Source organism: Antechinus flavipes, chromosome 2, assembly GCF_016432865.1.
Source record: "Antechinus flavipes isolate AdamAnt ecotype Samford, QLD, Australia chromosome 2, AdamAnt_v2, whole genome shotgun sequence".
Lineage (NCBI taxonomy): Eukaryota > Metazoa > Chordata > Mammalia > Dasyuromorphia > Dasyuridae > Antechinus > Antechinus flavipes.
The window spans coordinates 158,003,655-158,021,642 of record NC_067399.1 but is presented as its reverse complement, the minus strand read 5'-3'; the positions used below and the strand labels follow the sequence as shown (position 1 = coordinate 158,021,642).

Sequence of the window (17,988 nt, the reverse complement as noted above, 5' to 3'; positions counted from 1 at the left end):
ATTTTCTATTTTCATGTAAAAGTAAAAAACTTTTCATAAGGGAATTTTTACTCTAGCGTGTGTCATTTTCTTATGATCCAAGCATATCTGATATTCTTTTCTCATTAAAAGAATGTTTATGTGTGCTGTTTCATTCCCCCTATGGCCTTCACAGAGAAATACAAAGCAAAGAACTGCATTACCTTTCGCTGTCTTTACAATATAGCTAATGTGCTTCCATTACTAGGATTCTGTTTGAGCTTAGAAAACAAAATAGTATCTCTCTCATCCAATGTGTGGATCAAAAAGAAAAATGTTCATCTATTACCCCATTAGGATCCTGTTTACATATCTTTTTGTACAAAAAGAATAATCACAAATATCATTATATAATAATACTATTCATGTAGATTATATATTTAATACGTATGTGTGTATGTGTGTGTGTATGTGTGTGTAAACACTTCTCTTTCCAAAGCCTTTTCTTATACATTATCTCATTTAATTCTTCTTACCATCTTGGGAGGTAGGCAGAGCAGGTTTTACCCTCACTTTATAGATGAGAACCTTGAGCCTTAGAAAAATTGAATAATTTCCCCAAAGTCACATGTTTAGAAAGTGTCAGAGTTTTTCTTTGGCTGGTTTTTTTTTTTTTGTTGTTGTTGTTGTTCTGGAGGCACAATCGGAATAACAGTACACTTGGAAGTCACAGGGTCTAGAGCCAAGTCCTGATTCTTCCATTTACAATATAACTGTTCTATATGATTTAATTAAAGTATAATAGTTCTGAGACAACAGGCAATAAAAAATGAAGCATCCTCTACCTTTGAGGAGCTTTACACTCCTACTTATAATTTTTGAGAAGTATTAATAAGTAGAATTCATACCAAAGGTGCCTAAAACTAAGAGTCTTGTCTTTGGGGTTCTTCAAAGGAATTATGTCCCTCCAGCCTCTATTTCCTTAGAGTCTGTGTCACCTCATTTAAAATGCCACATTCTTCTAATCTAAAATAGAGGCCTCTGGGTGAAACGGTAGATAGTGGGATAGGCCTGGAACTCACAAAGATTTGAGTTTAAATTTGGCTACTAGCTTTGTGACCCTGAGCAAGCTTAACTATAAAATAGGGTGATAATAGTGCCTAGCCCCAGTGTGGTTGTTAAGAGCCAATGAGATAAAATGTTTTTTAAAAATGCTTGACATATAGTAAGCACTAAACAAATGTTTATTTTCCCCATTAAAATCAGGAAGAAAAAAAAATTTTCCACGGCTATGGAGAGGAAGCAGAGGAAAGAGTAGCCTTGGGATGCATTGGTTACTTTAAAAATCCCTGTTGTGGAATGGTCCAAAGCTGGGAGGGATAATTTAGCTTTAACTTGAGGATGTCAATTTGTAACTAAGTGTTTCATAACGAATAATCTTTTAGTATAGGCTCTGGTAAACTCACAGCAAGAAAAGAGACTTGAACCACTAGGGGACCTCCACCAACCCACCAGATGTCTAATTAATGCCTGCTGTCAGCTGCTCAAATGTCACTTATGGATATTCTTTCTTCACAGCCACTGTTTTAATGATAAAGATTATGCATTGATGTCACTTTGTTCCTGGGTTAATGTTGTGGTTGGTAAAATGATTGGCATAAACAGAGCTGCCAAGCACATCCTCCTTTCCAATGAAAAGATAGTGCCATATGACCACCTCATCCTTTGCACCGGGCAGCAATACCAGGTAAGGCCGGGCTGTGCACGCAGGGCAGAAGCCGGCATGTTTGGTGATTACTGCGATTAGCGATTAATCCATTTACCGGCTCTTCCTGTAAAGAGCATCCTTGTCTGAGCATGGTGACAGCTGCTGTTCTATGTCTATAAAGCACTCTTAAAGCGTACTCGTGACCAGAATTGTAGCCTGAAACCCTCCTCTTGTCGCATTCCAACAAAAACATTCTGCTCAAGGATAAAAATGAGAATGAGTTGGAGAAATGTCATTCTTGAATCTGTTGACTAAAAGACTAACATTGCTGCCTTTTATATCCGAATTCAGGCACTGGTCATGCATTTGAAGGTAAAGTAATGCACATTTGAAGTCTATTGCACTTGGACTGTGTAATATGGTTCTCCCTAATCTGTTCAGTAGGGCTACTTACTCTTTTCACCAATAGCTTTTATTCTTTTTTAAAAAGAGTTCCAATTTTCAAAGATTGTGGAGTGTTTTTTTTTTTTCCCCTTGAAAAAAGGATGAAAAGCAAACTGGGAAATTTTTTGACATTGCAATATTTATTTTTCTTCTGATATCTCTTAACCACCTAGATCTTTTACTATACTTCCCTTCCTTTCTCCCTGGGTATGTTTCAATTTATTTTTGGCAAATTATACATCTTTCCCCATTATAGAGTACTCTGCCACTTTGGAAAAAACTCTGCATGGATGAAATGGCCAGGATGTTGATTGAAATGAGCATCTGCCCATGTGTGTCCAGCTGCCCTTGTGGCATTAGCTTGTGGCACATTAAGCTCTTGCCATTTTTACAACTGGAAAAAATAAATGGAAAAGTGATCAACAGTGTTCCAATTTAATTTTTCTCCAGGATATGAGAATTAAAGGTAACCAGAGTGATGTGGAAAGGGCAGCTAAATTCATGAGAGAGTTTATCTTTTTTTTTTTTTTTATTGACTCTTTTCCTTTTTCTCATCTATCTAGTGACCAGGCCCCAGAATTATGAAAGTTTGAATGGTTTCTTTTAACAATATAAATTAATAATTGGCACAATTTCAACTCAAAATATCACTGAAAATACTATAACCTGTCCAACTTAGTCTCAAGAGTTGCCTATATTTTGGAGAAAGTATTCACAACCCAGCACTAACAAAAAATCCAAAGTCAAGAAATAGGTTAGAAGAATGAGTAGATTAAAAAAAAAGAATCCCACCATAAAGAGCCATTAGGTGATGAAAAAACTCAAGACAGAAATCCACAAGAACAGAATATCACAAAAATATCTGTAAATGAGGCCTCAAGGAAAATGGAATAGTTAATATAAGATCTAAACAAAAGAGCTAAAATTATTTTTAAAACCAAATAATAACTATACAGGGGAAATAGTAAAAGAAATGAGAGGTATGGAAGAAAAATAGAGAAAGAGTGCTAAACACTTAGGACAAAAAAATTTACCCAAGAAAATGATTCCCTAAAAATTAGAATTGAATGAAGCTCCTCTATTGGACATCAAAAAATATTAAAACTAATATTGAACAAATTGAAGCCGATGCAATTGGACACCAAGAAATTTAATAAAAAAAAAAAAACTTTAAAAAGAGAATGTGAACTATCTCCTAGCAAAAACAACTGGCCTGGAAGGCAAATCAAGAAGATTCATTTGGACTACCTGAAAGCCATAACCAAGAAAAAACCCCTTGGCATAATATTTCAAGATTTAAATTTTTTTATAAAAATAGCTTTTTATTTTTCCAAATACATACAATACTTTCACCTTTGCAAAACTTTGTGTTTCGAATTTTTCTCCTTCTCTCCCCCAGCATCCTTTACCTAGACAGAAAGCAATTCAATGTAGGTTAAACATGCAGTTCTTCTAATCATATTTCCATATTCATCATGCCATGCAAAAAATATATCAAAAGGGAAAAAAATCTGAAAAAGAAAAAACAAGCAACAATAACAACAAAAAGGTGAAAATACTGTGCTTTGATCCACATTGGGTCTCCACAGTTCTGTCTCTGAATGCGAATGGCTCTTTCCATCACAAGTCTATTGGAATTGCCTTAAATCACCTTATTGTTGAAAAGAGTCAAGTCCATCTCAGCTGGTCATCACATAATAAATATTCTTGTTGCTGTGTACAATGAACTCTTAGTTCTATTCACTTCATTTAGCATCATTGTATGTAAGTCTTTCCAGGCTTTTCTGAAAGGAGCTTACTCATCATTTCTTACAGAACAATAATATTCCATTACATTCATATGCCATAACTTATCCAGTCATTCCCTGATGAGCAGCCACTTCATTTCCAGTTCCTTGACATTACAAAAAGGATTGCTACAAATAGTTTTGCAATGTGGGTCCTTCTCCCTCTGTTATGATCTCTTTGGGATATAGACCCAGTAGAAAAACTGCTGAATCAAAGGGTATGTATAGTTTGATAGTCCTTTGATTACTTCCAAATTGTTCTCCAGAATGATTGGATTAGTTTACAATTCCACCAACAATGCATTAGTGTCTCAGTTTTCTAACATCCCTTCAATGTTTTCTTGTCATCTTAGCTAATCTGAGAGGTATGAAGTTGTCTTAATTTGCATTTCTCTAATCAATAATGATTTAGAGCATTTTTTCATATGGCTAGAAATAGCTTTAATTTCATTTAAAAATCATCTCTTCATATGCTTTGATAATTTATCATTTGGGGAATGATTTATATTCCTATAAATTTGAGTCAATTCTCTAAATATTTTAGAAATGAGGCCTTTATCAGAAATACCAGAAGTGAAAATTTTTCCCCCATATTTGTGTTTTCCTTCTAATTTTGACTGCATTGGTTTTGTTTGTACAAACCTTTTAAATTCAATATAATCAAAATTATTTATTTTTCATTTCATAATCATCTCTAGTTTTTCTTTGGCCATAAATTCTTCCCTTCTCTACTAGATTGGAGAAGTAGACTATCCCTCATTCTCTTAATTTGCTTATAGTATCACTTTTTATGTCTAAATCATGAACCCATTTCAATCTTATCTTGGTGTATGGTGTTAAGTGTTGGTCAATACCTAGTTTCTGTCTTACTTTTTTCTCAGCTATTTTTGTCAAATATTCCAGAAGCTGGAGTCTTTGTGTTTATCAAACATTAGGTTACTATAGTCATTGATTGATGTCTTATGAACCTAAACTATCCCACTGATCCATTACTCTATTTCTTACCCATTTTGCTAACTATTGTTTTATGATTTAATTTTAAATCTGATATAGCTAGGCCACCTTCCTTTGCATTTTTCCCATTAATTCCCCTATTGCAAGATATTTTAAAATAAAACTGTTTAGATCTCTTAGAATCAGAAGGTAAGGTAGAAATTAAAATAATTCTCTAACTACCACTTATCAAATAATATTGCAGAACTCATAAAATCTAGGCTTTCCAGCAAGAAAAAAAAGTAACTTAAAAAAAACTGATTATAATTCTTTGGGAGGGGGAAAGGAATGGGTTTTTTGATGAAATAGAGGACTTTTAAGAATCCCTGATGAAAAGGTCAGAACCAAATAGAAAGTTTGACCTATAAACACAAGAATCAGAAGCACAGAAAAATTAAACCTGAGTGATAAGAGACTGAACAAGATTAAGTTGTTTACATTATTGTTTGGGGAGAAATGTATGTAGGACTGTTGTTACCAGGGATCATAAAGGGAATGTAATTAAACAGAAGATCTGGGAGTAATCATTTTATTTTTTGGTAATATTAAAAGATGAATATAAAGGTTGAAAAAGAAGCATATACTGGGAGAAGGAAAATATAGGAATAATGGAGCAAATTATCACATAACTGGGGTGCACAAATGGAAACCTTTACAAAAAGGAGGAAAGAATGGGAGAGATCCGGTGACACTTGAACTTCACCCCCTGAACTTCATATTTGGACTGGAAAAAGGAGAGAAAAAAAAACACATATAAACCAAATACAGTTCACTCAACAGTGAAATGAGGGAAAGAGGTTGAAGGAATGGAGGAGAAGAGGGAGAACATAGAGAAGAATTAGTCAGAAGTACAGCAAAACTCTTAAAGAAGGGATAGGAAACAAAGAGAAGTGTAAAGAGAATAAGATAGAGGGAGATACACAATAATCTAAACTGTGAATGCGAATGGGATAAATTCAGGTATTAAATGGAAGAGGATACAGATTGAATTAACTCAAAACCAACAATATTATGTTTTAAGAAACACACTTGAAACAGATACACTTAGGGTTAAATAATTTTTTATGTTTCAACTGAAATTAAAAAAAAGGAGAGGTAGCATTTGTGATCTTAAGTAAAGCAAGAGCTAAAAATCTAAATAAAAGAGATTAACAAAGAAACTATATTTTGTTCATAAATTCCATAAACAATGGATTAATATCTATACTAAACACACACACACACACTATATATATATACACACATACACACTAAATGGCATAGCTTCTAAATGCTTAAAGGAAAAGTTAAATGAATTACATAGAGAAATAGACAGTAAAATAATATTGGTGATGTAAATTGCTCCTCTCAAATTTAAATCTAAATGAAAAATGAACAAAAAGGTAATGAACTTAATTAGAAAAATTATATAAAATATTAAGTGCACATTTCCCTGATTATTCTGCAATTAAAAGTATATTCAATAAAGTCTTTTAAGCATAAATTAAAATTTAATTGGAAATCAAATAACTTAATCCTAAAGAATGGCTGGGTCAAAGAAGAATCATAAAAATAATCAGTTTCATTAAAGATAATGACAGCCATGGAAAAAAAATACCAGAATTTTGGGGATTCAGCCAAAATAGTATTTAGGGGGAAAAAATAACACTTTCAATAACAAAGAAAGAGCAGATCAACTAATTGGGCATGCTACTAAAAAAAATAAATAAACTAGAAAAGAAAACAATCAAAAATCAACTAAACACCAAAGTAAAAATCTTAAAAATTAAGAGCGAGATTTAAAAAACTGAAAGCAAAAATCCATTGAATTAATAAACCCAGAAACTGCTTTTTTGGGGAAAAAAATCAATAAAATAGATAAGGCATTATCTAAATTGATTTTTTAAAATAAATTTATAGATTTATCTAATTTATATTTATCAAAAATTAAAAAGGTAAATTCACAGAGAATGAAGAAAAATAAAATAAAATTTTAAGAACTATTTGGTGAGCTCTATAACAAAAAAACTGTCTAAATAAAATGGATTAATATTTACAAAAATATGAATTGCTCTATCCTAGGAAAAAAGTTGCACAAACAAAATGAACTTTTAAAAGAAAAAAAGCAGGATGAAATGAATTCAAAAATAAATTTAACTGAATCTTCAAAGAACAATTCTTTCCAATGCTATATACTGAAAAAAAGAAAACAAAAGTTCTACCTGATTCCTTCGATGATCCAAATATGATTTTGATACCTAAACCAAAGAGAATCAAACCAAAACCAATACCACCACCATGCTGGTGATTGGTCACCACCACATGACTAATATCATAAGACAATTGATTCAAAATTGTATATAAAATGTTATGAGGAGATTGCATCAACATTTCTTAAAAATAATACATTATGGTCAGAATGGTTCAATATTAGAAAATCTATAAGCCTAGTTCAACTATATTTTTTAAAATAACAAAAATCATGTTATTATATCAAAATATGCAGAAAGCTTTTGATAATATAATACCCATTTCTTTTTTTTAAATAGTAGAAAACATAGGAATAAATGTCACTTTTTGAAACATGATACAGAGCAAGCATTACTAGTATTGAGGACTAGCTAAAGACCGTTTCGTTAAGCTCCGGGGTAAAGATAGAATGTTATAACTATTTAATCTGGTGCCAAAAAATGCTAGCTATATTAATAACACCATTATTGAAGTAATAAGTATAGGCAAAAAGGAAAAAAAATGGTTTTGCAGATATGTTAGTTCATCTAACATAGAGAACCATAGTAAGTTAACTAAAAAAAACTCATTGAAACAATGAACAAAGTTCATTTCAAGTTTAAAGTTCAAAGTTTAGCAAAAAATTAGAGAATACAAAATAAAAAGCATATAAATGATCAGGATTTTTGTATATTACCAAGAAAATCCAGCAGGAAGAAAAATTCCAATTAAAATAACAAAAAGTAAAAAAAAAAATACATATGAATCTACTTGTCATTACACACAGAGGAACTGTATCAAAACAATTATAAAACAGTCTTTGCACATAAAAGAACAGATTTAGATAATTGGAGAAATATTAATTGCTCATAGATAGACCTAGTTTATATTATAAAAATGACCATATTACCTAAGCTTCTTTAGGGATCTAGTGCCACAAATGGCATTTTCTAAAATGTCCAAAGGATTACTTCATAAGGATAGGAAACTATAATAAAATATGTGGAGTAACACAAGATAAGTAATAACAAGGGAATTAAAGAAAAAAAATTGTGAAGGAATGGGGTCTAGTAAGTACCAAATCTCAAACTATGCTACAAAGCCATAATTATCAAAAATCAGTTAGTCTGGATAAGAAATAGATTGATCAGTGGGAAAGATTGAATGCACAATATACAGAAGCAAATGAGTGGAGTAGATTAAGATTCACAAAAGGCAAAATCAATAGTTTTGATTACATAAATTTAAAAAAAAAAGTTTTTGTACAAATAAATCCAAGGTAACTAAAATGATAAAAGAAGCAGGAAAGGAAGGGGGGGGCGGGATTTTTGTAGCAAGCTTCTCTGATAGGAGGCTCATTTCAAGCTATATAAGGGAATTTAGTCAAATCTGTAAGAATATGATCATTCCCCAATTAATAAATGGTCAAAGATAGGCAGTTTTCAGAGGAAGAAATACAAGCTATCAGTAGTCATATGGAGAAAAAAATGCTCTAAATCACTAATAACTAGAGAAATTCAAATTAAAACAACTCTGAGGCTTATATTCATCAGATTGGAAGAGTTAACAAGGAAAATGACACGCAGGTGGAGGAGAGGTTTTGGAATTGAAAATAAAACTGAATTTTATAAAGCAGAATATCAGGCTTATAAGAGTAGTTCCATCTCACTAGAGATCCTCAAGAAAAGACTAGATCATCACTAGATAGAGTATTGAATGGGGTAATTTTTGTTCCTGCTGGAATAAATGGTTCCTGAGGTGCTTTTCAATACTGAGATTCTGTGATTCTGAAGTATTTCTTAGGGTGGTTATCAGTCAGGATCAAATAAGATACTGATTATTAAAGAACAAAATGATGTAATCTTGAAAAACCCTAGATTAGAATCAGGAAGATGGGTTTTATCATTCGTTACTTTGTATGACTGAGCAAGTCAGCTGATCTCCATGAGAATGTTTTCTCATCTGTAAAATAGGAAAGTTAGACTAGATAATCTCAAGTTCTTGTTCTAACAGAAGGTTTAAAATTTGATAAGGATCAAATGAGATAAAATATGTAGTGCCTTGAAAACTTTAAAGTTTTACGTAAATGTTAAATATTACTACTACTACTACTATTATTATTATTCCCTTTGTGTCTTGACACTGTCAAAGAGAACTGCATTATCTAAGATTCCAATTATCCATTATGCTAAGATTCCAATTATCAAAATCAGGTATTACCAGATATTTTTCTAGTAAGAGTACTGTCATCACAATGAAGGCAGAAAAAAACATACAGTAATAGAGATTCTCTCCATAAAACAAGAATTTTGAGTCCTATTTTATTATTTCACCAAGTCTTATCCTTCTTCATTGTCTTTAAGTGTCTTTAAGTCTTTACAGGATATGGTATGCTAATTTAAAAGTCTGATTAAGTCAGTTAAAGCCTGTATCAAATGAAGGCCGAAAATTGTCCAAGATCTGAGAGAATTTGAGTCCCCAAACTCTGACACAGATACCCACAAAGGAGAGAGCATGATTCGTGAGAATGAACATTTATATAGCATTTAGTATGTTCCAGTGCTAAGCATATGACAGTTACTACCTTGGTTGATCTTCACAATGACCCTGGGAGATAGGGGTTATTTTCCTCCTCATTTGACAGAGGAGAAAACTGAGGCAGTTTTTGAGAACCTATGACCTGTTCGTTATCACTAAATTCCCTTGGTGTTCTCTATGCTCGAGACTTCAGGAACCTCAGCAGCAGAATCCAGTGCCTAGACCTCTCCAGGGACATGACCAGGGAAGAATAATTCATAAACACAAAGAGAAATCCACCTGGGAATAACTGATGCTAATTGGGGAGGTCCTGTTTCCTCTCTACCACCAAATACTACAAGGTTCTGCATAAATAATATGAATTAATTTACAAAGACCAGCAATGAAAATCCTACTAATTCTTACTGACTTGCTCGACTTCAAAACCATGCTCCGCTGTCAGGGTCCTTTATCTTCCTTTTTTCCCTTCAAGGCAGAGACTGTGTCTTTTTTTGCTGGCATCCGCATCCCTCCCATCTTGCACAATGCCTGGCTCATCGTAAGCACCTAATCAATACTTGTTTACTCACTCTTATTGCAGCCAGGCTCACTACGGGAAAAAGACAAGTGTACTCCAGGATTGCCGATTCTAACTGCTCCTTTCCTTCCCTCCCTGCTCAGCTGCACTACCTTCCATACTGTGCTAACAACACAGCTTATCCAGGCTGGAACAACCTACTCCAGTAATTGAGCGCTTATTTATGCTTTGTATTCTTTTGCTTTGAAATCCTTCTCTCCTGTGACTCTTCCCCTTCCTTCAGCCACACTGGGAGTTGCCAAGTTTTATTGATTCTGCCTCCACAACTCATCTCATAGCCATCACTTCATTTCTGTTCACACATTTTCTACCTTATTTTAAGTCCTCATCACATTTTGTCTGAACCACTCTAGTAGCTTCCTGGTTGTTATCCCTGCCTGCAGTCTGCACTCTAATTATCCTCCACCTAGTTGCTAAATTAATATTCCTAAAATATTGATCTATCCCAGCACATTAGGAGATTTTGGAAACTTACCAGGTTCCTTCATCTGTTTGTCTTATCATTTAGCAGCTTTCTAAATAGATGATTTTGGTGTATAGAATCAGAAAGATGAAAAACAATGTGTCTAAGACGGTGTACTTGAAAACCAAAAATATTAGAATGAAATTTGGAGATACATGTGGCTGACCTAATTTAGTATCAGAGCAGAAAATAGAAATACAACTGATTATTGCTCCATCCTCCTAATTAAGGATATATGCTATGAATTCTCTGGAAGATGATACTATCAGTTGCAATCAGTTTTTGTGGTCTAATAGGATTGTGAAGAAAACAGTAGTTGAGAGAGAAGTTCTTAATCTTTCTTTATATTTAGAGAAGGTTTGGCTTTCTCATGTAGGCAGTAATGGACTTATTCATTGCTTCTAATATCTGTATTTTGGGTCAGAGACTAGGCTGAAATTTAACTTTTATAATAATGACCTATTTTAATAAGTTTTTAGCCTGGGGTCCGATCCCCTTATTTGTATATTTCTAGCATTAAGGAAATAAGCACTCAACCTCTTTGTACCATTAGCCATTATCAGTACAGGCACTCAACTATATTTTTGTCAAACAGTTTGGACACCACGAAGTCACAGCCCACAGCAGCTCAAAATTCCTGAGCTCAAAAAAAATGACAGCTATAGTTTCACAATTGCTGGGATTATGGGCATAGTTCCTTGGAATTTTGAACAAGGACCTTATGATTGAGCTATGCAAGGTTAGTAAATACCAAATAAACAAAATGAAGGAATGATCAAATGACAGTATCAATCTATTCATAGCCTAAATAAATGACTTAACTCATTAAACTGTTCATCAGTTACCAAATTTCAAATTACTATAAGTAATTTGAACAATTTAACATTAAATTTTGTATGGTACTTTATATATTGATTATACCTGGAATCTCAAGTCTATATTATAAGATGAATTATTTGGGGATTTTCAAAATTGTCCAATGGCATTAAAGGCTTCATGGTCCCCTCTAATAAAGTGAACCACAATCCAAGATCCCCTTCCTCCAGGGACAATACAAATGAAACAGGCCAAAAATTCAGAGTCTGATTGGTGGATAGACCTTGCTCTTGAGCCTCTAGGAGATTCTACACAAAAAAACAGATTCCCATTGGTTGACCAACAGGCTAGTAAACAGACCTTAACACAAAAATAAGGGTGGAGGCCCTCTAGCTTCCTTTGATTAAGCAAATGAATTTATAATCTGCAGCTGATAGCTTTGATGCCTACTATCAGAACTTAAAATGGTTCTGATATGGAATCATATCAAACTGATTAATATCAATTGGAATAAAATAGAGGTCCAATAAACTATCTAATAAGATTGTTGGGGAGGGAGGCTAAAAGAAAAAGCCTGTTATTATAACATCATTCTTATAATCAAAACTTTTTAGTAATTCCTTATTACCTCTAGGCTAAGTTATAAAGTCTTCAGTATGGCATTAAAAACCCTTCATAATATGGTTCCAGCTTCTTTTTCAGTCTTATTTTCATATTATTTTCTATTCTAGTCAAATTGAACTGCTGCTTCCTGTGCAAAACATTCTATCTCCTACCTCATTCCCTTACACAGATGGTCCCCCACACCTGGAGAGCCATTCAATCTCGACTTCACTATTAATCAGCATAGGAGCTCTGATCTGCTCCAATTCCAACTGGGCATCTAGTGGCCCTCACTCCTAGTGATACAGCATCTTGGGAAGAATTTAGGATAAATGCATTCTTCACTGGAGCTCACTTATCTCAGAATTCATGAGCTTAAACAATCTGCCAGCCTCAGCCTGCCTGGAAGCAGGAATTTCAAGCACCACCTACCTGACTATACCTTGTCTTCACCTCTACCTTTTAGAATCTCCATTTTCCTGCAAAATTCAAGACCATCTTCTATACAAAGTTTATCAGGATCCTCCAATTTTTAGTGCTCTCTCCATGTAACTTTGTATTATGCTTTCTTTTTATTTATCTGTATACATCTGAATGGAAGCTCCCTGCAGGCAAAGACAGTTTCATTATTGCCTTGTATCTCCAGCTCCTATTATAACACCTCACACACAATTGACACTTAATAAATGCCTATTAAAGTGAATCAAATGAAAAGAAGTCCTAAAAAAAGATGGTGCCATTTTGATGAGCTAATTAACAATTTTCGCTAGAAACATGCTCTTGGTGCCAGAAAACACTCTAATTGGGATAGATAGTATGGCTTAAGTCTCATGATTACAAAACACTCATACCCTTAACATTACTTTTATTATTGCTATTTCCATTTGAATGCTACTGTAGCTAGTTCTCTACACAGGGACCTTTGCCTGTTACTTGAGTTCTACCAAGCTCTGGACAGTTTACTTTGGACTCAGTCTTTTTAACTATTATTATCCCCTTTGTCTGCCCTAATAATGTGGGAAATGTCATCCTATAGGCACAAAAACCTTGTCCTTCAGTGACATTTTCCCTACTTCTTCATACCACAGTAATTGTCACAGAGAACTTCGTGAATGCTAGACCATATAGGAATTTATATATAGATTATGGGGAAATTATTATACTTTTGGCAAATGTAGTAAACTCATTTTTAGTTTAGACTTTGTTGTTTTCCCTTTACCTTTTTCTAACTGTACTATACCCACTATGTGGAAGGGGAATGCACTGAGAGTTTTATAAATTGAAAGGTTGTCAATTTGTTCTTCATTATAATTTTATGTGAAGAACTTTTTTTCTGGTTCATTAAAGCATGACTACTACAGTGATCTGATGTGACTAAAATTCCATTTTCTTCCGTACTACCAGCCTCTCTTCTGTTCTTCCATTAAGATTTCAAAACTATAATGACTTATGGTCACTATTATGTATATTGTTCATGTTGATAAAAGCAACTGGTTGTCTATTTAATAAGTATTAAGATTATCAGAAGAATTATAGGTCCATTTTGCAGAAAGAAAATCTTATCTCTTAATTGTATCTTTCTAAAACATGTTTTTGTGGTTATCTTCAAAAAATAGCAGAACTGGTTGACATTTTAATAATATCCAGAAAAGTAGGACTACATTATATCTTGGATTCAAATTAATTTAAAACCATCATTTCATTTCACATTTCAAAAAATCCTTTTTCCTTAATAATTTAAAGAAAAATTTAAGACTATTGATCTAATTGATTGTAGTTGCCCAAAAGTTATATACAAAATGTTCTTTCTGAGGAATTTTGTGACTGGTATATTGAGTAACATTTTCCTCCCTTATATGATTTATAATAATAAGAGAATATTTTAATTGTCCCATAGGTAAAAGGAATGAGTGCCTTTTCCTCTATACTTAGCTAGAGCAGGGTTTTATATAACTCGCCAGAGTTTATAAGACAGGAGAAAAGTTGACAAATATATATATTATTCTCCTGGATTCACTTGCTTGCTTCTCTACATATTAAAGGTTTATGTATGCATTTTCCCTGTAAGAGTGAGCTGTCCATTGGTGCTTCCTCAACTGTGCCCAACAATCCCAACATTAGCTGCTGCAGAAATTCCATGAGGGATGTACAGGAGTCTAATTTGTCTTGTGGGAGCCAGCGAAAATACCATTCTGATCTGAGATCAAAGAAGGAGGTCAAATTAATCCTGTATTACAAGGAATTAAAAAATAAAATTAAACATGTTCTCCTGAACTTGCCATTCAATTGAAAAGTAGTATGAGGGTGTTAAAAGCTAGAAAGCTAATTCAAGTTCATGCAATAGTTTCCTTTTTCAACACCCAGATACTGAAATTATTTTCCAAAAGATCTTTTGTTTTTAGACACAGTCTTTTCCTATTCTTTAATCCAGAATCCTAAAAGTTGTCCTATGTAGGACTGTCCAACTTATCTTGACCAAGAGATAAAGGACTAAAATGAGGACTAGCACCTAATGTACTTTGGCATGGCAGAGAGGAAGTTACCATTTTAAATACCCCAAGCCAGTTTTAACTAATAGCATGCTCTGATCCCAAGATTTCTATTTCCATCCAATCAAAGCTGCCCATGAGGAAAAACAGAATAAATATTTAAGAAAATAGAAATTGACTTTAATATTAGGTTATAAGCAGCAAAAACTGCCACATCCAGCTGCTGGGAAAGTGAGCACATCTGCAGAGGACTGGGAGATTTATACCAGGCAGCTGCAGACAAGAAGAGTCAAAGAGAAAATTGTGGGTCTTCAGTGCTTTCCTTCCCTTGGTGGCAGTCTCACTGGCACCCCAGTCCTCTGTATCTTCCAGCCCTTATCTCCCAGATAGTTCTGCCTGTTCCCTCATTCGAATTTGCCTGCACGATGTCCCATCCCCTTTGGCTCTGCCCTGTTAATAAACTAATTGTGCTGGTGTGTTAATGGCTGTTAATCTGTTAGACATGTTAGGCTTCCCAGGTAACATAATTGCCTTTTAATGGGAGCCTTTAGGAAACAGTGTGGGAATGATAGCGATGGTGAGAATTTCAGATGCCAAGGAGGTCAATGGGGAAAGACAGGAAACTTTCTCATTCCCTCCAAATTATACCAGGTAGGGGTGGGAAGCTGCTTAGGTAAAATACCAGCTTTGGCTGCCAAGCCAGAGAGGTAGCAATGTGGTGAGTTAGCTAGGGTGCTGGGGCTGGGATCAGGAAAACCTGAACTCAAATATGTCTTCATGAATTTATGACCCTAAGGAAGTCACTTAAACCCAGTTTCCTCAACTGTGAAATGGGGATGATATCTGTACTTCCCTTTTTGCAAGGTTGTTGGGAGGATCCAATGAGACATTTAACTTTTTTTTTTACATTAAAAAAATTATAGCACATAGTATTCACTTTATTTTTTATGTTAAATATGATATATATGTGTAAGTACAATATAGACATACATAATTATCTTGCTCACAAGAAAAATCAGATCAAAAAGGAAAAAAATGAAAAAGAAAATAAAATTCAAGCAAATAACAAAAGAAGTGAAAAATGCTATATTGTGATCCACACTCATTTTCCACCATCCCCTCTCAGAGTGTAGATGGCTCTCATCATCACTTGATCATTGGAACTGGCCTGAATCATGAGACATCTGTAAAGCATTTAGCAAAAAGCTTAGCACATAGTAGGTGTTATTTAAATGTTTATTCCCTCCTGCTCCGTCTCGCAAGTCATAAAACAGAATATTGCAAAATTTCAAAGAGTTGTAGACTGTAGGGGCTACATTTGAATTTTCTTGAACTATAGCCCACCACCTCTTTTTAGTTTATCACTAATTACCTCTTCTGTCAGGGGTTATTAATGGCACTCCTAAAGGAACATACCGATTCCAGCCATTCTTCATGTCACTTCTGCATTAGAATGACTATGTCATCATCTAACATATTGTTTCTCTTGATATATTTGCCTCAGGTCCCATGTCCCACAGGAGCTGACATCACTAAACTATTGACTAACAGAGAGATCGAGAAGGACAGCAAGCAAAGATACACTGGCCAAATCCCTTCTAATCTTTTCACTCTCAATGATGAGGAAGATTGCTTAAGGGCACTGAAATGGATAAAGGAGAACCTTATTCCTTCAGAAGGTACGGATTTTTGTAACTATAAACATTTTCAGAGCAGTATTTTCTTTCTATAATGAGTCTCATTCTTCATCTAGTTCAGCATATAATTACTGCCTAATTAATTCCAACCAAATCTTTCATCTGTCATGCTTTGTTTTCCAGATTAATTTACAACTTGTTGTCATTTTTGGACACCCAGAATGTTTGCTGGGGGAAAAAAAGGCTTGAGATAGTTTAATTATCTATAATTATTATATGCCACAAAATGAATATCCTAAGAGCAAAGCTTGGCTAAAATCATTAACTAATTAAAGAATAATTTAATAAGCAAACATGTTTAGCAATTATATGAAAAATATGTCTGCTTTTCTAAAGCTAAAAAGACCTAGAAAAAACAGGAGGTCTAAATTAGGAGAGCTTTATTTTTTCTCTTCAAAATACATTGTCCCCTTCTTTAGTGTTATCTATAGAGTAATTCACACAGATGTACATATTTAAGTTGTATACCACTTTTTGTGCTAAAATGAATACATAAAAATATGTACAAAAGTATCCATTATTCAATTACTTTTACCTTAGATTTCACCGAAATTTGACAAAATAAAAATGCCAATGAGAGTTCAGTTAGTTAATACTTTTTGCCTACTTGATCTAAGGATTCAAAAAGTGGCTGGAAAGTAGTAGGATGGGGAGAGGGAGAAGGCAAAACATTAAAATAAGGCATAGCCATCTGTCTTTGATGAGAAATTTAAAAGGGATCAGCAAGAAATGAAAATTTGTGAACTATATATTTTTTGAGTTTTCCAGAACACTTTAGTCACCCTTAATCTTTTTCCTGTGATCTACAAGTATACAAATACTTGGATGAATGCTGTAATCAAAGGGTATGGGGCAAATAATTATTGATTTTATCAAAGTCAAACTCAAGAATGTTCTATTTGAGTATTTAATTCTCATAAATCAGTTGCTCTGAAGTATGAAAATCACTAGCCTAATATATAAAATATGTCCAACTTGCCACTGATTTTGGAATTGACAGTTGGAGGAACCTTGAAGGCACCCAAACTGACTCTGTCATTTTATAGATGAGGAAATGAGGAAGCTTACCTAGTGAGGCTACTTTCTCTCTCACTTTTTCTGTCACTATTTCCATGTATGAATATGTTTATGTGTACAACACATATATATGTTTATATACACACAAATATGTGCATTGTATAAAAACACACATACATACATATGTACATGTGTGTATGAGAAAATACATGATAGAGAAGCCAGGTGGCAGGAAGATACATCATCTCTCTGTCTCTATTTTGGTCTCTCTTTCTGCAAATATGTTTATATACCTACTTATAAATATACATATTACACCCGCGCTGTACTGTATTTATGAATATATCTTTATTTACAAATACATGATAGGGACAGCCAGGTGACAGAAAGACTCGTCATCTCGGTGGCCACTTTGCTTGCTTCTTTTGACTGTCTCTGTATTGAGTTTACCCAAAACTCAGTTAGGTTTGACTATATGATTGGAATAGGCTGGGCAAGTCATTGACTGAGGGAGGACCTCCAGGCCTTCCCATCTGCCCTGCCTTGGTGCCCAGCACTGCTTTTTGACCTCATGCTGCCTCTCCTGCCATCACACACTACACTCTTAAGACTTCTGGACCCTTCCACCTGCCTTGCAATTGATCTTTATTATATGTGTTGTCTCCCCCAGTTAGAGTTTGAATTTATTGA

General features: G+C 33.9%; 1 protein-coding gene across 1 annotated transcript in view; it reads left to right on the top strand.

Annotated features, from left to right (window-relative positions):
- The window catches only part of CFAP61 (cilia and flagella associated protein 61), a 344,569-nt gene that overhangs the window by 208,736 nt on the left and 117,845 nt on the right, over window positions 1–17,988 (top strand). Inside the window, exons 19-20 of the mRNA XM_051975854.1 lie at window positions 1,537–1,705; window positions 16,089–16,263. Coding sequence (XP_051831814.1) covers window positions 1,537–1,705; window positions 16,089–16,263 — 344 coding nt within the window. The remainder of the gene's footprint in view (window positions 1–1,536; window positions 1,706–16,088; window positions 16,264–17,988) is intronic.